A 22,704-nucleotide genomic window follows, 5' to 3' on the forward strand; every position below is an offset into this window, starting at 1 on the left:
TAGTGTGGGTGTGTGTGTGTGTGTGTGTGTGTGTGTGTGTGTGTGTGTGTGTGTGTGTTGTGTGTGTGTGTGTGTGGTGTGTGTGTGTGTGTGTGTGTGTGGTGTGTGTGTGTGTGTGTGTGTGTGTGTGTGTGTGTGTGTGTGTGTGTGTGTGTGTGTGTATGTATGTATTGAGTGCTGGTGAGTGTATGAGTGAGCGGGTGATTGCATGTGTGTGTGTCTGTCTGGGCCCTGGCTGAAGTGGCTGTGTCTCTCCTGAAGGTGTTTCGGGAGCAGGCCATTGACGGAGAGACACTCCCGCTGCTCACAGAGGAGCACCTGCTCAACAATGGGACTGAAGCTGGGCCCTGCGCTCAAGATACGCTCTCAGGTACACACCACTGAATGGCAACACACTGCAGAAGTGTGTGGTGTGTGTTAGCCCAAAGTCCAAATGTGCGTGTATGTGTAGACTGTTCTTGTGTGAGTGAACCTCAACTGTGTGTGTGCGTGTGTGTGTGTGTTGTGTTGGAAGCTAGTAGTGTATCATAGAGTTAGCCAAAGCAGATAGATAGTGTAGCCCCTAAAAGTGAGTCCTTTGTCAGAACACACAGATTGTCAGGCATACGGTACCATATAGCCCTTACCCCTCTCCTCTCTTCAGGCTGGTGGTACAGTAGAACTAGAGGCTGCTTCCCAAACGGTACCGTCTTCCCTACATAGTGCACTACTTTTGGGCTTCCCTCTATGGGCTCTGGTAATAAGTAGGCCACAATATAAGGAATAGGGTGCATTTGCGACGCGCGCCTGTGAGCTGAGCGGCTCTAACTTCGGCATGTGGCATTCGCTCTCTCCCTCTCAGGTGGCGCGGCGCGTTGGCAGACTCTTCTACATGACCAGCTTCCCGCTGGCGCTCCCGGTGCGCCATCTGCCCTGCGTCCCCGGACAGGGACCCCTTCTGTCGACACCCTTCTGGCGGTCCCACTGCGACCCCCTCCGTCGCCAGCAGCAGCTCCTCTCCCTACAGCGGCCTCCGCCCCCGTGTCACTCCTCCCCCAAGCAGGAGAACGGCTCCGCGTCAGGGGTCTACGAGGGGGCCAAGACGCCCTCCTAGGACTCAACTGGCTGCACAGGGAACATGTACTGTAGAGGAGGAGGAGGGGTGTGGAGAGGGTTAGCAGAAACCCTTGTAACAAAAATTGTCCCCATTTCCTGTAAAATATCAAAAAACTACAACTAAAAAAATGAACTGACAGACTTCAACTTCAAGTTCCACTGTGGCTGTAGCCAAGCAGAATCCAAAGACGTGACTGACAGTGGCTGGAGGGAGAGACATCATGAAGCGACAGAGGGAGAGAGAGAAAGAGAGAACGAGAAAGAGAGGGAGGGAGCAGACAGCTGGTCTCAGTCAGATTGCCAAAAAAAGAGCGAAGCGCCACAACTACGACATTCTTCTGAGTGAGACAGACGACGCTAACGGAAACTCTTCTTTCTGGGCTGAAGGAAGCCCCCCCCTCTCGCTCTCTCTCTCTCTGCTCCCCAACACACCCGGCGGCGCCCAGCACTTAAAAGGAAGACGCCTCTTCCCTCTTTTCTCTCACTCACTTTTTCTCCCACTCCCAGTCTCAGGAGCCCAACAGCTCAGAGGAACTGAGAATTCTGGAGGTGGAGTGAAAGGACTCAAACCCCCCTCATTATTGCAACTATGCATTCCACAGTCCAAAACCAAAGATTACGGGATGTGTGGAATCAGGACGATATTTCATGTTTGTTTCTGGGGTTTTATTTTGTTTTGTTTTTGCTTTGTGGGAAAAATGTGTAGTCTTAGGAGGTGTGGTACATTAAGGAGAACAGTGAGCCAGGTACCATATAACTGTCTTTAAGAGACAAGGGGGACTCTTTGATAGGTGACAAAGGTACACAACACAGTGTTGTGCCATAAGCCAACAGTCTACGCTGAGTTCTTTCTCTGACACGCCCTGATAAAAAGGCCAAATGTTACTGTTATGGGATGGTGACGAAACGGTGGCTTCGGCTCATAGAGCTAATGTCATTGTAAAATCCTGTTACTACTGTGGGAGATACAAACACGCTGAATTGTACAGAATGATGCTTATGATGGAAATAAGGTTACAGACGTATTTGGGGGTTCATTAAATGTAGTTGCACGAATAACGTTTTCTTTATGACTGAACAAAATGTGACTCGCTAACTTTTTGTGGTACTTTTCTTACGAACGTTTTTGTTGGCCGTTTTATTTTCTCCAAATTGTATATTATTAAAAGAAAGCCCCAATCTTGAATGCTACTTCAGCAAGAAATTAGCTAGCTGGAGAAATGGGTGTATGCTAGCTGGAGAAATGGGTGTATGCTAGCTGGAGAAATGGGTGTATGCTAGCTGGAGAAATGGGTGTATGCTGGCTGGAGAAATGGGTGTATGCTGGCTGCTGGTCAAGGTCTGTCCTGGGTCGTATTCATCAGGCACCAAATAGAAGAAAACGGACTGAAACAGGGAGAGAACGACCTGAACTTGCCCAATAATAAACACTAATTTGTGCCCTAATGAATATTACTTAGTCATTTACAACATCCCTCTACCCTCTCTCCTCTCATAGGTGGTATGGGAGGTATGTTCATGGACGGTGAGGACTCAGCGGCGCCCCCAGTGGAGGACATCAGAAAGTGGAGTGTGGAGGAGGTGTGTGGCTTCGTGGGAGGCCTGGCCGGCTGTGCCGAGTACAACCAGGTAAGAACCAGAGCAGGATGGCAGGGGTCTGGTTTATCCACCCTTTCAACCAGAGAGAGAGAGAGAGAGAGAGAGAGAGAGGGAGAGAGGGAACAGGGTCAGGCTGGTGGAAGAGCAGAGTAGGGCAGAGTAAGGCTTTGGGACCAGAGTATCTAATATTGTCACCTCAATCAGACGTTCTACTATTAGTAGAGTAGAGTTGGTTTCTAGTTGGTTCTATAGCTGTAAGACCACTGTTATCTCTCACAGCACCACAGTCCCCTTAATGTTATACACACACACACTGTTGGAAGATTGAGAATGGTGTGAGTGTGTATGCAAGCTCTGTGTGAGTGTGTGCTCTGTGTGAGCGTGTATGCATGAGTTTGTGCGTGTTTATGAGTGTGTGTGTGTGTGTCTGTCTCGGCTCTGGCTGAAGTGGCTGTGTCTCTCCTGAAGGTGTTTCGGGAGCAGGCCATTGACGGAGAGACACTCCCGCTGCTCACAGAGGAGCACCTGCTCAACACCATGGGACTGAAGCTGGGCCCTGCGCTCAAGATACGCTCTCAGGTACACACCACTGAATGGCAACACACTGCAGAAGTGTGTGGTGTGTGTGTAGCCCCAAAGTCCAAATGTGCGTGTATGTGTAGACTGTTCTTGTGTGAGTGAACCTCAACTGTGTGTGTGCGTGTGTGTGTGTGTGTGTTGGAAGCTAGTAGTGTATCATAGAGTTAGCCAAAGCAGATAGATAGTGTAGCCCCTAAAAGTGAGTCCATTTGTCAGAACACAGATTGTCAGGCATACCGTACCATATAGCCCTTACCCCTCTCCTCTCTCTCAGGCTGGTGGTACAGTAGAACACTAGGCTGCTTCCCAAACGGTACCGTCTTCCCTACATAGTGCACTACTTTTGGGCTTCTACATCCTATGGGCTCTGGTAATAAGTAGGCCACAATATAAGGAATAGGGTGCCATTTGCGACGCGGCCTGTGAGCTGAGCGGCTCTAACTTCGGCATGTGGCATTCGCTCTCTCCCTCTCAGGTGGCGCGGCGCGTTGGCAGACTCTTCTACATGACCAGCTTCCCGCTGGCGCTCCCGGTGCCGCCATCTGCCCTGCGTCCCCCGGACAGGGACCCCCTTCTGTCCGACACCCTTCTGGCGGTCCCACTGCGACCCCCCTCCGTCGCCAGCAGCAGCTCCTCTCCCTACAGCGGCCCTCCGCCCCCGTGTCACTCCTCCCCCAAGCAGGAGAACGGCTCCGCGTCAGGGGTCTACGAGGGGGCCAAGACGCCCTCCTAGGACTCAACTGGCTGCACAGGGAACATGTACTGTAGAGGAGGAGGAGGGGTGTGGAGAGGGTTCAGAGAAACCCCTTGTAACAAAAATTGTCCCCATTTCCTGTAAAATATCAAAAAACTACAACTAAAGAAAATGAACTGACCAGACTTCAACTTCAAGTTCCACTGTGGCTGTAGCCAAGCAGAATCCAAAGACGTGACTGACAGTGGGCTGGAGGGAGAGACATCATGAAGCGACAGAGGGAGAGAGAGAAAGAGAGAACGAGAAAGAGAGGGAGGGAGCAGACAGCTGGTCTCAGTCAGATTGCCAAAAAAAAGAGCGAAGCGCCACAACTACGACATTCTTCTGAGTGAGACAGACAGACGCTAACGGAAACTCTTCCTTCCTGGGCTGAAGGAAGCCCCCCCCCTCTCGCTCTCTCTCTCTCTGCTCCCCAACACACCCGGCGGCGCCCAGCACTTAAAAGGAAGACGCCTCTTCCCTCTTTTCTCTCACTCACTTTTCTCCCCACTCCCAGTCTCAGGAGCCCAAACAGCTCAGAGGAACTGAGAATTCTGGAGGCTGGAGTGAAAGGACTCAAAACCCCCCTCATTATTGCAACTATGCATTCCACAGTCCAAAACCAAAGATTACCGGATGTGTGGAATCAGGACGATATTTCATGTTTGTTTCTGGGGTTTTATTTTGTTTTGTTTTTGCTTTGTGGGAAAAATGTGTAGTCTTAGGGAGGTGTGGTACATTAAGGAGAACAGTGAGCCAGGTACCATATAACTGTCTTTAAGAGACAAGGGGGACTCTTTGATAGGTGACAAAGGTACACAACACAGTGTTGTGCCCATAAGCCAACAGTCTACGCTGAGTTCTTTCTCTGACACGCCCTGATAAAAAGGGCCAAATGTTACTGATATGGGATGGTGACGAAACGGTGGCTTCGGCTCATAGAGCTAATGTCATTGTAAAATCCTGTTAACTACTGTGGGAGATACAAACACGCTGAATTGTACAGAATGATGCTTATGATGGAAATAAGGTTACAGACGTATTTGGGGGGTTCATTAAATGTAGTTGCACGAATAACGTTTTCTTTATGACTGAACAAAATGTGACTCGCTAACTTTTGGTGGTACTTTTCTTACGAACGTTTTTGTTGGCCGTTTTATTTTCTCCAAATTGTATATTATTAAAAGAAAGCCCCAATCTTGAATGCTACTTCAGCAGATAAATATGAGGGAATAATATTTATTAGGACTTTTGATGTACAGTGCCTTCCGAAAGTATTCACACCCCTTGACTTTTTACGTATTTTGTTGTGTTACAGCCTGAATTTAAAATGGATTAAATGGAGATTTTGTGTCACTGCTCTACACACAATACCCCATAATGTCAAAGTGGAACTATGTTTACAAATTAATTAAAAATGAAAAGCTGAAATGTCAAGTCAATAAGTATTCAACCCTTTTGTTTTGGCCTAAATAAGTTCAGGGGTAGAAATGTGCTTAAGTCACATAATAAGTTGCATGGACTGTGCAATAATAGTGTTTAACATGATTTTTAAATGACTACCCCCAGGGCCGTAACCAGTTTCTATTTTTTCAATTTAAATTATATTTGGAGAACAGTAATAACAAACAAAAATGACCCCAGCCATTATCACCTTGGTGGCTATAAGTTCAACACATAGCCTATTATCTACACAACTGTAACGTCATACCCCTGAATGGGGAGAAATATGAGAAATGATTTACACAAATTGACACGTAGCAGCAGTGACGAAACAAAAACATATTTAAAACTGTATAGTTTTTTTTGTGCATTTTAATGTAGGCCTATAGGGAATATAGGCCACGTGGAGATGTTCATTGAAACATATATATTTGTTGTTTTGTTTTAGTTCATTCCTAACGTGTTTGATAAGATTAGTACAGATGTTCTCAGGGTACCCCACATGGGGCCCCGACCCCAAGTTTGGAAACCACTGTACTAACCTCTGCTTGCATTCTTTCTCTCTCGGTCTCCTCTGCTTCCTCCTGCATGCATTGCAGCCTGCCTTAGCCTCACCACTGAGCGCTACATCACTGCCTGTCTCAGTAGCCTACTCTCTGTAAAGCAAAGTTATTACGAGAACTTAGTAGTGTATTTTTTACTCCTGCTGAGGTAGGCTCCGTTTAACATTGGCTTCTTATTTCATCCTTCTAGCTGGCTTAGCAATAGTAGCCAGAGCCATTGAACGTTACTTGAATAAAAGTCTCTGCCGGCAGACAACTACCTGACTGACTGACATAATCTATAATCAAGTTTTTACCAGATGTGCACTCATTCTCCAAGAGTCAGTTTTTGTTTGTTTGGGGGATGTCTGTAGACATAGCAGGAGTCGAGGGACGGTTTTAAAATGGCCTTTTGTCCAGCATCTCGCAAATACACTGTCAGCAGCATCTCTGACTCTCTAGCTGGCTACTTGAGCCGGCTGCGAGCTGGGGTAGTTCGTTTCAGGTCTCAGGCCCCCTAAAGAGGCAAATCAGGGAGGTAAATCAGGGTGACACAAGAGAACATAACGAACAAACCACTGTTCATGATTCGGCTCATTTCCAAAGAGGCAGTGTGATTAGAATTGTCAGATCAATAATATAAGCGCTCTGAGCTTTGATCAATGCAATAATTCGATTTTGACCCGTAACTGATTTTCTTTATTGTGTACAAAATATATATATTTTTGTTATACATTTTTTCAAATTAGAAAAAATTGAACTATGTGTACATGTGTCCTCATATGTAGTTACGGCCATGACTACCCCATCTCTGTCACAGGAGGTAGGTGGCACCTTAATTGGGGAGAACGGGCTCATGGTAATGACTGGAGCGGAATTAGTGGAATGGTGGAATGGTAACAAATACGTCAAACACATTCCATTTGCGCCGTTACGGCCATTATTATGAGCCGTTCTCCCCTCACCAGCCTCCTGTGATCTCTGTACCCTACACATACAATTACTTGTAAGGTCCCTCAGTCGAGCAGTGAATTTCAAGCACATATTAAACCACAAAAACCATGGAGGTTTTCCAATGGTTCGCAAAGAAGGATACTGATTGGTAGATGGGTAAAAATAAAAGCAGACAAGGTCTAAGCCATTGGGGAGGGGGATACTAAACTAGAATTGGAGCTGGAATTGTTTTAAGATGGTCATACCATGGATAATTTAGCTATTTAATTTTTAATTTTAGGACCTACAATTTAGGTCAACTTTTTTTTTTTTTCATAATTTGATAAAATATTGAATTTAGCCTTTACCACTATAGCCCATAGAAAACGAGTTGAATAACACATTCATAAATGGCAAAAAAGACAGCACAACATTTTATAACAAGGAATAAAGTTTGAAGTGTCTGTCCTATATACAGGAGATATAAGAAAGCTCGGGAAATATATATTGAACAAAAATATAAACGCAACATGTAAAGTTTTGCTCCCATGTTTCATGAGCTGAAATAAAAATCCCGGAAATGTTCCATACGCACAAAAAGCTTATTTCTTTCAAATGTTGTGCTCAAATTTGTTTACATCCCTGTTAGTGAGCATTTCACCTTTGCCAAGATAAGCCATCCAACTGTCAGAAACGCTCAACTACTTTTTTCTCTCCTCACTTGAATACTAGCAGTCAGTGATACAAGTAGTCAGTGAATACTCTTTGTAGTGTTTTCTCTGACTGTTGGATGGTGTGTGTTTGTAGGAGAGTGGACTCCTGGGGGCATGGTTCAGGTCAACACCAGCTGTCAGAGTGTGAGGTTCTGCCGCAGGCCAAGGCCTCCCTGCCTGTGGGGATAAACCTGACCCTTCCACACACACACACACACACACAAAAGAAAAGTGCACACCCGAGCACTCACACCCACCTTTATCCTTCAAAGAAAACAGTTTCCACTGAAGCTGTCAAATTGACATGTATTGGTCACTGCTGGGATTTCTGCTGGGATTTCATTGGCTTGGTCTTCAGCTCTACTCAACTGGTTGCTATTGTATGCAAGTGCTGTATGCAACAGGGTTTCCATTAGCCGGTAGGCCTAACAGCCGGCTTTTGGACAATCATTTATAGTGCTGAGTGACTATTGCTTTTTGAAGTCGGTTCGGTTTCATTTAGATTATTGAAAAATAATCACGGTTTTATTTTTCAGTTTTAATTATTTGGGTTGAATGCTGTAACACAGAATAAAATAATTAATAAAAGTCTCATGATGGTAGTGACTATCCATTACTGCTTATCCCTTATTAGCCATCATATATTCACATTACTTTAATAAAATATTTCAGTTGCTGTGTARATTACATTTGTTTTATTTGATCTTATTATTTCATTCCAAGTCATCAACTCATCTCTATAGAGCTACGACATATATGCGGTCTGACAAAAATAACTATTTTGTAGTTCTTCAAAGTAAATAAGGCATACTTTTATGACTGCTGAATACCAACTATKAATCACTTAGATSYTGTATTTTCAGGAAGKGATACCTSGRSAAGKAACAGCTGCTCTCTKTATCCCCTCAATATCAGCCATTCTTCGGTCTCTTCCGTAGAAGACGTAACAAAAACAGACCAGACAAGTAGATGTGCAGTGGATTATGGTTACAAACTAGGTTTCCATCCAATTGGCGACAATTGTTAAATTATTTATATATATACAGTACCTGTCAAAAGTTTGGACACACCAACTCATTCAAGGGTTTTTCTTTATTTTTACTATTTTCTACATTGTAGAATAATAGGGAAGATATCAAAACTATGAAATAACACATATGGAATCATGTAGTAACCAAAAAAAGTGTTAAACAAATCAAAATATATTTTATATTTGAGATTCTTCAAAGTAGCCACTCTTTGCCTCGATGACAGCTTTGCATGCTCTTGGCATTTTCTCAACCAGCTTCATGATGTAGTCACCTGGAATGCATTTCAATTAACAGGTGTGCCTTGTTAAAAGTTCATTTGTGCAATTTCTTTCCTTCTAAATGCATTTGAGCCAATCAGTTGTGTTGTGACAACGTAGGGGTGGTATACAGAAGACGGCCCTATTTGGTAAAAGACCAAGTCCATATTATGGCAAGAACAGCTCAAATAAGCAAAGAGAAACGACAGTCCACCATTAAGACATGAAGGTCAGTCAATGCGGAAAATTTCAAGAACTTTGTGCAGTTGCAAGAACCATCAAGCTCTATGAAACTGGCTCTCATGAGGACCGCCACAGGAATGGAAGACCCAGAGTTCCCTCTGCTGCACAGGACAAGTGCATTAGAGTTACCAGCCTCAGAAATCGGCAATTAACTGCACCTGAGATTGCAGCCCCCCAAAAATGCTTCACGGAGTTCAAGTAACAGACACACTTCAACATCAACTGTTCAGAGGAGACAGCGTGAATTAGGCCTTCATGGTCGAATTGCTGCAAAGAAACCACTACTAAAGGACACCAACAAGAAGAAGAGACTTGCTTGGGCAAAGAAACGCGAGCAATGGACATTAGACCAGTGGAAATCTGTCCTTTGGTCTGATGAGTCCAAATTTGAGATTTTTGGTTCCAACTGCCGTGTCTTTGTGAGACAGAGTAGGTGAACGGATGATCTCCACATGTGTGGTTCCCATCATGAAGCATGGAGGAGGAGGTGGGATGGTGTGTGGGTGCTTTGCTGGTGACACTCTTAGTGATTTATTTAGAATTTAAGGCACACTTAACCAGCATGGCTACCACAGCATTCTGCAGTGATACGCCATTCCATCTGGTTTGCACTTGTTTTTTTAACAGGACAATGATCCAACACACCTCCAGGCTGTGCAAGGGGTATTTGACCAAGGAGAGTGATGGAGTGCTGCATCAGATGACCTGGCCTCCACAGTCACCCGACCTCAAACCAATTGAGATGGTTTGGGATGAGTTGGTCCGCAGAGTGAAGTAAAAGCAGCCAACAAGCGCTCAGCATATGTGGGAACTCCTTCAAGACTTTTGGAAAAGCATTCCAGGCTAAGCATCATAACTTGTTTAATCTGTAGCCTGCAATGACCACAACATGTCATTGCGTGACTCCAAGTTTTCCAACTACATTTCTCGCATAATTAATTTTACAGACACAAAAATATCCCACCTTATAGCATTTTTTGTTGTTGTCGACATTTGGAAAGTTGACCAACAAATCTTCTGTTTCCATCAGGACTGTCATTATATATTTTATATGTACTTTAGTCGCATAAAAAGGTTGTATGGAATCCTGGTTACTGTGGTTAATTGCCACATGTAGAATATTGGCCTGTTGGAAATTACAACACCCTACTACATCGCACAGTTCAGCTGGATCTGATTTATCTCTAGAGAAACTGTGCAGTGTGTGCATTGAGCTCCCAGTAAAAACCGAACGAACTGGTCAATTCGTTTTTTTTAAACCAAAAAAGAACCATAATTTCGGTTAATCACTCAGACGTCTGAAAAGCTGATTTCACTGACCAATTGTCCCGGAGAAGAAGAAAAATAACTATTGCGAAATAATGCTTTTTTAGCCTATTCTTTGATGGAAATACCAGTCGATGTAAATACATTTGACTTGTCATGCTTATTGGTCTATAGGTTCATTTGCATYATTTTGAGGAATTAAATTGGCACATGTACAGTAGTCGAGATTCGTTATGCATCTTATCACACGTATACAGCACACAGATACAGAGCCTTTGAGCAGAAAATCTGTCAGACAGTACCAGAGCTGTTGCTACAGCATATCAAACAGCAAATGTATAGGCAACGAATGGCAGGCTCAATCAGCGTGTCACACACCACTTTGCAATGAGCTGTAGGCAGTTTGCATTTTGAAAACATGTACTTAATTGTTTGAAAATGGAAAGTTTTACTACATATTGAGGCATCTTACCTTGCTTCAAAATAGCCTAGCCAAAATCAGACTATATCCGTGGAGGCAATTATTTTATACTGAACAAAAATATAATTTCAAAAGATTTTACTGAGTTACAGTTCATTTAAGGAAATCAGCCAATTGAAATAAATCCATTAGGCCCTATTCTATGGATTTCATATGACTGGTAATACAGATATATATCTGTTGGTCACAGATACCTTAAAAAAAAAAGTAGGGGCTAGGATCAGAAAACCAGTCAGTATCTAGTGTGACCACCATTCGCCTCATGCAGCGCGACACATCTCTTTCGCATTGAGTTGATCAGGCAGTTGATTCTGGCCTGTGGAATGTTGTCCCACTTCTCTTCAATGGCTGTGTTTGAAGTTACTGGATATTGGCGGGAACTGGAACACGCTGTCGCACAAGTCAATCCAGAGCATCCCAAACGTGCTCAATGGGTGACATGTCTGGTGAGTTTGCAGGCCATGGAAGAACAGGGACATTTTCAGCTTCCAGGAATTGTGTACAGATCCTTGCGACATGAGGCTGTGCATTATCATGCTGAAACATGAGGTGATGGCGGCGGATGAAAGGCACGGCAATGGTACTTAGGACCTCGTCATGGTATCTCTGTGCATTCAAAGTGTCATCGATAAAATGCAATTGCATTCGTTGTCCGTAGCTTACACCTGCCAATACCATTATTACACTGCCACCATGGGGCACTCGATTCACAATGTTGACAACCGCAAATCGCTCGGCCACATGACGCAATACACGTGGTCTGTGGTTGTGAGGCCTGTTGGACGTACTGCCAAATCCTCTGAAACCACGTTGGAGGCAGCTTATGGTAGAGAAATAAACATTTAATTCTCTGGCAACAGCTCTGGTGGACATTCCTGCAGTCAGCATGCCAATTGCACACTTCCTCAAAACTTGAAACATCTGTGGCATTGTGTGACAAAACTGCAGATTTTAGAGTGGCCTTTCATTGTCCCCAGCACAAGGTGCACCTGTGTAATGATCATGCTGTTTAATCAGCTTCTTGACATGCCACACCTGTCAGGTGGATGGATTATCTTGGAAAAGGAGAAATGCTCACTAACACGGATATAAACACATTTGTGCACAACATTTGAGAGATATAAGCTTTTTTTGCTTATGGAGAATTTCTGGGACCTTTTATTTCAGCTCATGAAACATGGGACCAACACTTTGCATGTTGCGTTTATATTTTTGTTCAGTAAATATAAACTTTCTTTCATTGTCCAGTAGGCCTAACCAAAGGAACAATCGTCATAATATTAGCAACCCATGCTAGTTGTTGTTCGATCTCCCATCTTGCTAAATTTCTAACAAATATTTTATTCTCTATCACATGAAACCGCTAGCATGTGCGGTGCGCTGTGATAGGCTAATGTTGTTTTCCTATTAATTGCATTATGGAATTTACATTGGCGCGTATCGTACTATCTTGTGCACATTGCTGCGCTTAGGTGAATAAATACTTTATCAACATTTTAAGCTAAACAGTCTGATCTGTTTGGAATAGGCTATTTATTTCACGACAAGCTGACTAATAGAATATATCAACGTTTCTACTATGGGAGATAGTAACGTTAGATTGTAATAGGCTACTGATTTTGCTGTTCGTTACTCATCTAGTTGGCTGAGGAGAAGTAAAATGTCGACAATTCTAACATCTTCAAAGTTCTCATGATAATTTGCTAAGGACCGTTTAAATAAAGTTTAAATTAAATAAAAAATTAAAAAATCGTTCCATCCTCCACTTGCATGTTCTGTTAATATGAATTACCATAATCTAAATGTGATTTGCCATTCTGAGCACCGTGGGTGGACGTCCTAATCATGTTATGCATCCAATGTACATGGGTCCGGTAAATGTTTCAAATTGTCCAGTAAATTAAAATGCTGATCAAATGTCGGGGGCCACATTTTCCTAATGGAAACCCTGGTTATGCACACACCCTTTAAAAATGTCTTATAGATACACTGCAAAATATGATTTATTTATCAAGGAACGGTCTCTTTTGTCTGGTTAAAAAAAGAGAAACCACGAGTAGAAAATCACGAGACAAATGTCTTGCTGCTAGGCTTTAGGTGGAATTTTAGCCATATTGCTCATACCTATCCAGTCCTTTCAGATCTACACAAGTGCCTAGGGGTTGTTAATGAATGTTCCAACGTTACCTTGATACACTCACTACCAGAAGGAAGGAGAGTGGAAAGGGGGAATGAAGTGGAGTGGGGGAAAAGAGTGAAGAGGAGTAATGATATAGAGGCAGTCTGAAGAAGCAGAGGAAGGAGGAGTAATGATAAGGCAGTCTGAAGAGCAGAGGGAGGAGATATATGATAATAGAGGCAGTCTGAAAGAAGCAGAGGGAGGAGGAGTATGATTATAGAGGCAGTCTGAAGAAGCAGAGGGATAATGATATAGAGGCAGTCTGAAGAAGCAGAGGAGTAATGATATAGAGGCAGTCTGAAGAAGCAGAGGAGTAATGATATAGAGGCAGTCTGAAGAAGCAGAGGAGTAATGTATAGAGGCAGTCTGAAGAAGGCAGAGTAATGATATAGAGGCAGTCTGAAAGAGCAGAGAGTAATGATATAGAGGCAGTCTGAAGAAGAGAGGAGTAATGATATAGAGGCAGTCTGAAGAAGCAGAGGGAGGAGTAATGATATAGAGGCAGTCTGAAGAAGCAGAGGAGTAATGATAAAGAGGCAGTTCTGAAAGAAGCAGAGGAGTAATGATATAGAGGCAGTCTGAAGAAGCAGAGGAGTAATGATAGAGGCAGTCTGAAGAAGCAGAGGAGTAATGATATAGAGGCAGTCTGAAGAAGCAGAGGAGTAATGATAGAGGCAGTCTGAAGAAGCAGAGGGAGGACGAGGGAAGGAAATGTTGTGATGGTGCAGAAAAGGAGGATTACGTTTGTGTGTGTGTGTGTGTGTTAGTTGGCAAGGAAACAGACAGTCTGTGTTCCCTCTTCACCACCTGGGCAGAGAAGACTGGCAAGACATCAGACATGGCCGTGCCTGCCTGGCACACTGCTGCCCTGGGGCTGGAACCCCTCCCCCATACCCAGCACAGCCTGGTACAGCCCACCATAGGATAGCACAGCACAGCTACAGTATAGTCAAGCCCTTTCTTCTAACAAATTACCTTTACTAAAGGCAACCCTAGTAAATGCAGAGGAAACCCTAGTTCAAAACACGGTAACAGATGCTCATGTACTCGCACACACGTATTGGCTACAACCCACCACACTTGTTCATTCACAATCCTGTACACTGAAATGAACAATGCATACATACATCAGTAGGGTATCTCACTAAGAAACAAACAAATAGGTCTAGGAATTATTTTTTATTTTGTACAATTACATTAAGAACATGTTTGTACTATACACATTGATGGACCAAACCGAAACAAATTATAGTAGAAAGGAGTCCACAGGGAAAGCAGTAATGATTGAATGTACGGAAAGATGAGCTCCAAGCCAACACTCTTCTCTCCACCCCCAATCGGTGTGTGTGTGTGTGTGTGTGTGCGTGTCTTAGTGTGTGTATGTGTATGCGTCACGGTGTGTCAGTCCTGGTCGGAAAGCTCCAGGTCTTCCACCAAGTCCTCGTCTCCCTCTGCCAACTCTTTCAGAGCCACGCTAGACAGCTGTTTGGGCGCCGTCGAGGCTTTAGCCCCCTCTTCTTCATCATCATCATCATCATCATCACCACCACCACCATCATCATCATCTATAGAGACAAGAGAAAGAAGAGCATGAAAGAGGGATTCATTTAAAAAGGGGCAATCTGGGATTCAAACAATGCCGAAGTCAAAAAAGTAAAGACCTATGTACCAATCCCTGATTGCCCCTTTTWAGTAGGAGTGATCACTGTCTGGAACACCAAGTTAGAATTATTTTTGTTTTTCATACTGATGTTATACGATAACTTTAAACATGTAGAAAACAAAATCACACCACAAGACAATATCAGGCAGCAATGTATGTAAATTGCTTGGTCTGAAATATGATTGGGATTAGTTCTGCCCAAAATGGGGTTGAGTGGAGAATATGGCAGGTTCCCTTTAGATGGAGTGAACAATATGTTGGAAGCTCCTCTCAGTTCAATTGGAAGGCTAGGTGGAGCCATCACCATTTTGATTACACCCCATCAAACCCCTTACAGATCTGTCAACTCAGAAGTGGTAGGAGGCTGGAGATCAATTCTGGACCAGGCCTGTATGTGTCCTCTAATACTCACACTAGTGTGCAGACCCGAACCAAACCGTACTCCGCTGGCTTGCATGTTCCATTTTCACATTAGCCTTTCCATCACGGTTCCAGAAACTACAGTGGATGCGTAACCAGGCCAGCCCAATACAGCTCGGCTTGGTTCAGCTCAGTAGTATGAAAAGCACATATTTGTCGTGCTCTGTGAGAGAGAAGCCAGTCCACAAACCTGAAGCACCATCATGGTCTTCCCCCACCCCATCATCATCGCTCAGGTCAGACAGCTCTTGAAGAAGATCAGCATCATCGTCATCATCCTCATCAGAGCCTCCCTTTGTGTCTGGCAAGAAGAAAGAGAAATCGAATATGAAGTACCAGTTAATACTCCTCATTAGCTTTGACTTGGTTTTATTCACATCAGGGTTTCCGTAAGGGAAAATGTGACCGTCATTTAATTTACCGGACCAATATGCACTGGGTCCATAACCTGATTAGGGGTTCCACCCACGGTGATCAGAATGACACAAATCACATTTACAATATGGTTATTCATATTAACAGAACATGCAAGTTGAGCATTCAATGATGTGCGGGTCCTTCTTAGCGAATTCGGATGTGCACTTTGAACATGTTAGAATAACTGTCCACATTTACTTTTCCTCATCAACAAGACGAGTAACAAACAGCAAAATCACTAGTCTTTGTCAATCTACTAGAAAAGTTCAGGCTACCTATTCTATTGGTCAGTTTGTCGAGAAATAAATAGCCTGTTCCAAACCGACTCTGGGACAGAGGGACGATAAGAAACAAAATTCATACAACCAGTACATATAAAATAAAAACAGAAAATGCAATGAATTCGATGCAACAGATCAGAACGTTTAGCAATAATTTTTTTAATAAACTATTATTTATTCACATTATAAGTGCAGAAATGCACATAAGGTAGTAGACTACACACAAATGTTCGTTCCATAACGCAATTAGCMGGAAAACACCATTGTCAAAAAGGGCAATGCACAAGCGAGCGGCTTCATGCGACAGATGAAAATATCAGTTTAGAAAGACAGAAGAGCTAATTCATTCATTGACCAATAAATACATTTTGACTGGTCATTCTTATTGGTCATTCTAGGTAACTCACTGTGTATCGGTGTGTGTGGTCAATATGCTCTTAGTAGTAAGTGTTGGGAGTGTGGCAATTGAAGTGTCTGCCTCTCCTCCTGGCTACCAGCATCTTATCAAACCCTACTTTAAAGCTCAGGGACCACTCTGCAGTGGCCTCTGCCACACACACACACACACACACACACACTCGCCCATTTTACAGAAGGAATTTGTAGCTGTCTGAAGTGAAGCCTGCCTGCTATCTCCATTTTATATATTTAGGCAGCAACTGAGTGTAAGATGTGTGAAATTGGCTGTGGTAAACTGTCATGAGTAATGTATTCTCAGCTCCATCACCATGCAGGTAATAGGCAATTCCAAGGTGGTTAGATGCTACCTACCTGCCTGCATGTGTACACTTCTGGGCCCATATTCATAAAGCATCTCAGAGTACGTGAGCCTGATCTAGGATCATGTTCATGTAAATGTATTAATTATGATCCAAAATGAAAACTGATCACATATCAGGACTCATACTCAGATGCTTAATTAAAAGGATACTTCAGGATTTTGGCAATGAAGCCCTATCTACTTCCGCAGACTAAGTTGAACTCATGGATACAATTTTTTATGTGGTTTGAAGGAAGTTGCTAACTAGCGTTAGTGCAATTTCTAACTGGCGTAAGCACAATGACTGGAAGTCTATGGTAACTGCTAGCATGCTAGTAGATACGATTAACTTCCAGTCATTGTGTCAACACCAGTTAACATTGGCTCGTGAAACTACCTCCCTTTACAAAATAATGCTTTTTAGCCTATTCATTGATGGAAATACCAGTCAATGGAAATGCATTTGACTGGTCATACTTATCGGTTTATTTGCATAATTTAGTTTCATTATGTATCATATTTATCACACCCGTAGAGCAGGGTTCCCCAACTGTCGGATAGTTTTTATTGTTTTACTTGTGACATAATAGACTTGGAACACCGGGAAATCAGCTCCAAGTGATTTTAAGAAGTCTGTTCCCAAGTATTCCCACACATAACAGAGAAACAAGATCGTATACAAATGTAAGCAACGTTTGAAATMATTATGTTTTAGTCAAACATTATACTCTCTGTTTGGGCTTCTTGAGGTCAATTTTCCATCTACAAATGATTTGTAATTATGTTCTGGCCCCCAAACCATCTGCTCAAGAAAAGAAATTGGCCCACGGCTGAATCTAGTTGATGATCCCTGGCGTACCGCATACAGATATTGAGCCTTTGAGTAGAAAATGTGTCAGACAGCACAAGAGCTGCTGCAGCATCTTGTGGTGCTTTCAAGACAACTGGGAAAGAAGACAGAGTTCCCGAATTGGATGACCGTTCAAAACTATTTTTTCTCCAGTCGGAGCAATTTTTTCTTCTTTTTTCAGTTGAATGCACTGAAGWCGTAAGTGCCCCTTTCCCCCCCAATTTCTTGATATCCAATTTGTAGTTAGTCTTGTCCCATTGCTGCAACTCCTGTAGGGACTCGGGAAAGGCTAAGGTCGAGAGCCATATGTCCTCCGAAACACGACCCTGCCAAGCCGCACCTATCGCTTAACCCGGAAGCCAGCCGCACCAATGTGTCGGAGGAAACACCGTCCAACTAGCGACTGTGTCTGCGTGCATGCGCCCAGTCCGCCATAGGCGTCGCTAGAGTGCGATGGGACAAGGACACCCCAACCTGCCAAACCTTCCCCTAACCCGGAAGCCGCCTCACGGGTCTCCCGGTCGCGGCCGGCTGCGACACAGCCCGGGATCGAACCTGGATCAGCTGCYCCACCCGGAAGGCCCTCGAGTTCCCAGTTGTTTTGAACACAGCATCAAATGGCAAGGGAAAGCAGGCTTCATCAGCGCGTCACACCACTTTGCAATGAGCTGAGGCAGTATGCATTTTGAAAACATACTTAATTGTTTGAAACCTGAACGTTTTAATACATATTATGAGGCATGTTTTACCTTGCTTCAAAATAGGCAAAAAAACAAAAACATTATTTCGCAATGGATTTTCTTTCTTCTTCTCCTGGACAATTGGCCGGCGGAAAAAGTATATCGGCTTTCCTGTTTATTTTTTTATCGTCCAAAAGCCAGCCAGCCAGCCAGCCACCCCGACTGGGGTTGATGTCGAAAATATACAGGTTAGGAAAAAGTAATAATTCCACACGGAAGCATTTGAAAATAAACAAAACAAAGCTCATGGGACCTGCGCCGTTGCTGATTCTATAGGATAAGGGTTGAAAATGTGGGAGATGATTGCAGTTATTTTTCCACTTTGATGGCAAACTTTCCGTACTGCTAACATTCACTTCCAGTCATTTTCGCTCGCATTGCTGGTACAATGGTTTAGAATTCTTGGGATATTAGAATCCTCGTCTTAACCTGTATATTTTAGACTGGGGTTGTGAGGGACAGCAGGATCTACATGCCCGTCTGCCCCCAAACGACCTGAAGGACTTGACACCCCACAATAACAACTAGACACATTCATAGAAGCCAGTCTTCTCCTCCCCTCACACTTTCCTCCTCTCCATCTCCACCACTGGGGCATCTCAGCTGACTCCAACCAACCACAGTTTGGTAAGCTGCCCAAAGGTTGGAAGGTTGTCAAGGGCTGGAGGGTGGGTTGGTTTGTGTGTGCGGAGGACATGCGGGGGCAGCCAGTTAAGCCCTGGGAGCTGGAGGGAAGCGGAGGAGGGAGTAGGGGAAGTACTGGGGAGCGGCCACCTCTGGCTGTTCCGGTGGGCTGGTTTGAATTAGGAACCCCCACCGGGATCCAAGCCTGTGCTTCCTGAGAGAGAGAGAGAGCAAGGGGACGGGCCGCCGGGGCGAGGCGGGCCCGCGGCTCGCCGGCAGCTGCCCGCCCATTTGCGGAGACTCTCCTTACAATGAGGACCAGATGAAAAGAAAATCCCCTACCGCCCCCTCACTCTCTCGTTCCGACCTCTAAGGTTTTTCCCCCTCCCTCGAGCGTGTCCAACTGTAAAGCTGTAAAAGAGGACTCCTGCCCTGCCCGTGTCCTGTGGATGACCCAGAGCAGAGGSCCAGACACACAGGGCTTAAAGGAAGACAGGAGTGACAGCTGCACTCAGCTGAGAGTGAGAAAGGGAGAGAGAAATATAGAAGGATAGAGGAGAGAGAAATATAGGAGAAAGAAAGAAATATAGGAGAGAGATAAGTAGACTCCAACTAATTGAATAGAGCCTGTCTTGCTGGGAGGGCAGCATGGCAACACTGAGGTCAGTTGTACATTCCCTCAGAATGAGCCATTGATGGGATCAGGATTCACGAACACCGACTTCAATACAGCTTACACTCAGATTAGAGAAGTAACGTATTATCTCAAAAAGAGCGAGGCCAAAAATTCATCCCGGAAAGGGATGAGGAGCTGTATCCTTGCCATATTGGCGTTTAATTGTGTACCACAGTGTGTTAGAGAGTGTGCTTCTGTGCTGTTGGCCAACAGTCTGTAGATCAGGGTTCCCTAACTGGTGGTTTTATGTAGCACCTAAGTTTTCTGAGCGATCAAAAAAAAAAGAGTAAACTTTTTTATTTATTTTTGGACATAAGACTGTCTAAAAACCAGGAAATCAGCTCCAAGATACTTGAATTAAAAAAATCTGTTCCTAAGTATTCCCATGCATGATTGTATACAAATATAATGAAGGTTTGAAATGATTTGGTTTTAAGTCAAATTATATACGTTTGGGCTTATTGCGGTTAATTTGCAGTATAAACATTATTTGTAATTATGTTCCGGCACATGGACCATCCGCTCAATAAAAATAAACATCCCATGGCTGAATCTAGTTGACGATGCCTGCTGTAGATGGACTGTGCAACTCAATGCAGCCTCCTAATGGCCAAGACATGCATAGGACCCTCAAGCATGCGCATCATCAGGTGAGAGACACTACTGGGAGTTTTTACCGGCCAGCTCTAACAGGAAATATAGTGAGACAATTTGGCAACAGGCAACCAAAATGAGTGTTTCTTACTGGACAGGGCCAAGTCATCCCTCTCCGTTTTAAAATGTTATCCTTCCAATTGGTGTGTAATGAACAAGACCCAGCTGTGTATGTAAATGGGGTTACCTTTGACTTTGAGTCCTCCGTCGTCATCGGAGTCGCTGTCGGACTCAAAGAGATCCTTGAACTCCTTCTTGTCCACAGCCTTCTTCTCCTGAATTTTCCTGCGTTTGATCTCAGGGAGGTCCAAGTCTTCCATCTTAAACGAGAGGAAATGTCAATATGCAGCTCCACTTCAAAATGTAGTGTTATGGGAAACGTCTTGTCAAAACAGGTGATTTGGGACCACATGACAATGAGACCATTGCTCAAGATCCAGAAGATGCAGCAAAGTCACTTACAAAACACTTTACAAACATTTTGGCCATATTTATTTCCTAAAAACCACTGGAAACTGGGAACAGCCCCCATTGAAAAATAACAAACGAATAAAAAGGTCAAATTCTTCAAAAATGTTTGCATGCAACCTTGAACATTTCCGCCAATTTCCCACTGACATCAATGCATTATCTTACTCAAACCTTCAAGTTACATGTATCGTTTGTAAAATAGGATGGGGACGTTTGTTGAATTTGGATGAATGTCCTGAAAATACTTTTATCTTAAAAAACAGTTGGTATGTAGGTGTGTGTGTGTGTGTGTCTGATAGTTACCCTCTCCTTCCCAGAGATCTCCAGCTGGATCTCCTTCTCCCTTAGCTTCTTCCACTGACTGTAGTACCTGGTGAGGGGCGTCCCCTCCTCCGCAGTCTGCTTCTCCCATTTCGCCTGCACACACACACACACACACACACACACACACACACACACACACACACACACTTGTTACATAGCCACTCTGTATTTGTGTATTAGGGCTGGGAATTGCCAGGGGCCTCACGATACTTAGATGCCGATGTATTGTGATTCGCACAATTCTATATGTATTGCYATTCGATATTGCGATTTTATTGCAATTTGATGATCCATACATATTGATCACTATATGTCTGCTGCAGAGAGAGCATGAGAAAACACGTTTTGATCAGTCAGGGARATAAGTGCTTAAAACATGTTGACTCCCTATTTAAAAAGATGGCGAACAAGCTATAGGATGAAAAATACAGGCTTTTTGGTGCCGATTAGCTCTAGCCAACACTACCTAGAAGAAACCCCACTCCCCACCCTTTTTTAATCGATACTTGGAGTTCAAGTATCAATATAATAAAGGAAGACGATTTTTGAGCTATTACTGACGAGACGGATCTCAGTCTATTCCTTTCCGAGGCGTATAGACATCTGATTTAATCTAAATGTCTGGGTATTGTGGTGTACTTTCACTTCAATTTATACTCAACAAAAATATAAAACACAACATGTAAAGTGTTGATCCCATGTTTCATGAACTGAAATACAAGATCCCAGAAATGTTCTATATGCACAGAAAACMTATTTCTCAAAATTGTTGGGCACTAATTTGTTTACTTCCCTATTAGTGAGTATTTCTCCATTGCCAAGATAATCCATCAACCTGACAGGTGTGGCATATCAAGAAGCTGATTAAACAGCATGATCATTACARAGGTGCAGTTTGTGCTGGCGACAATAAAAGGCCACAAACGCACAGTTGTGTCACAACACAATGCCACAGCTGTCTCAAGTTTTGAAGGATTGTGCAATTGGCAAGCTGACTACAGGAATGTCCACCAGAACTGATTCCAGAGAATGTAATGTTAATTTCCCATAAGCCGCCTCTCCAACYTCGGTTAGAGAATTTGACAGTACGTTCAACCGGCCTCACAACCACAGACCACATGTAACCACGCCAGCCCAGGACCTTCACATCCGGCTTCTTCACCTGCGAGATCGTCTGAGACCAGCCACCCGGACTGATGACACTGTGGGTTTGCACAATCGAAGAATTTCTGCACAAACTGTCAGAAATTTCCTCAGGGAAGCTCGCCTGCGTGCTCGTCATCCTCACCAGGGTCTTGACCTAATTGCAGTTCGGCAAATGCRCACCTTCGATGGCCACTGGCATGCTGGAGAAGTATTCTCTTCACGGATTAATCCCAGTTTTAACTGTACCGGGCAGATGTCAGACAGCGTATATGGCATTGTGGGGGCGAGCGGTTTGCTGATGTCAACATTGTGAACAGAGTGCCTCATGGTGGTGGTGGGGTTATGGTATGGGCAGGCATAAGCTACGGACAACAAACACAATTGCATTTTATGTATGGAAATTTGAATGCATAGAGATACCYGGATGAGATCCTGAGGCCCATTGTCATGCCKTTCATCCGCCGCCATCACCTCATGTTTCAGCATGATAATGTACAGCCCAACAGCCTGATCAACTCTATGCGAAGGATGTGTCYTGCTGCATGAGGCAAATGGTGGTCAGAGCGACAGAGCGAGAGAGAGAG

At 43.9% G+C, this 22,704-nt stretch overlaps 2 protein-coding genes across 3 annotated transcripts in view; one reads left to right on the forward strand and one right to left on the reverse strand.

The window, feature by feature from the left end:
• samd11 (sterile alpha motif domain containing 11) overlaps positions 1-8,244 on the forward strand; it is a 106,072-nt gene extending 97,828 nt beyond the window's left edge. The window contains exons 12-13 of the mRNA XM_070444430.1: positions 3,163-3,273; positions 3,749-8,244. Coding sequence (XP_070300531.1) covers positions 3,163-3,273; positions 3,749-4,006 — 369 coding nt within the window. The 3' untranslated portion in view covers positions 4,007-8,244. The remainder of the gene's footprint in view (positions 1-3,162; positions 3,274-3,748) is intronic.
• Positions 8,245-14,258: 6,014 nt separating this feature from the next.
• LOC111966411 (NOC2-like nucleolar associated transcriptional repressor) overlaps positions 14,259-22,704 on the reverse strand; it is a 28,709-nt gene continuing 20,263 nt past the window's right edge. Inside the window, exons 16-19 of one of the 2 annotated variants that reach the window (XM_023991016.2) lie at positions 20,954-21,067; positions 20,367-20,499; positions 15,368-15,478; positions 14,259-14,659 (exon numbers count right to left, since the gene is read on the reverse strand). In XM_023991016.2, the coding sequence (XP_023846784.1) occupies positions 14,496-14,659; positions 15,368-15,478; positions 20,367-20,499; positions 20,954-21,067 (522 nt within the window). In that variant the 3' untranslated portion in view covers positions 14,259-14,495. The remainder of the gene's footprint in view (positions 14,660-15,367; positions 15,479-20,366; positions 20,500-20,953; positions 21,068-22,704) is intronic. The other variant, XM_070444431.1, reaches the window with a different exon arrangement.

This window comes from Salvelinus sp. IW2-2015, linkage group LG7 (assembly GCF_002910315.2).
Source record: "Salvelinus sp. IW2-2015 linkage group LG7, ASM291031v2, whole genome shotgun sequence".
NCBI lineage: Eukaryota > Metazoa > Chordata > Actinopteri > Salmoniformes > Salmonidae > Salvelinus > Salvelinus sp. IW2-2015.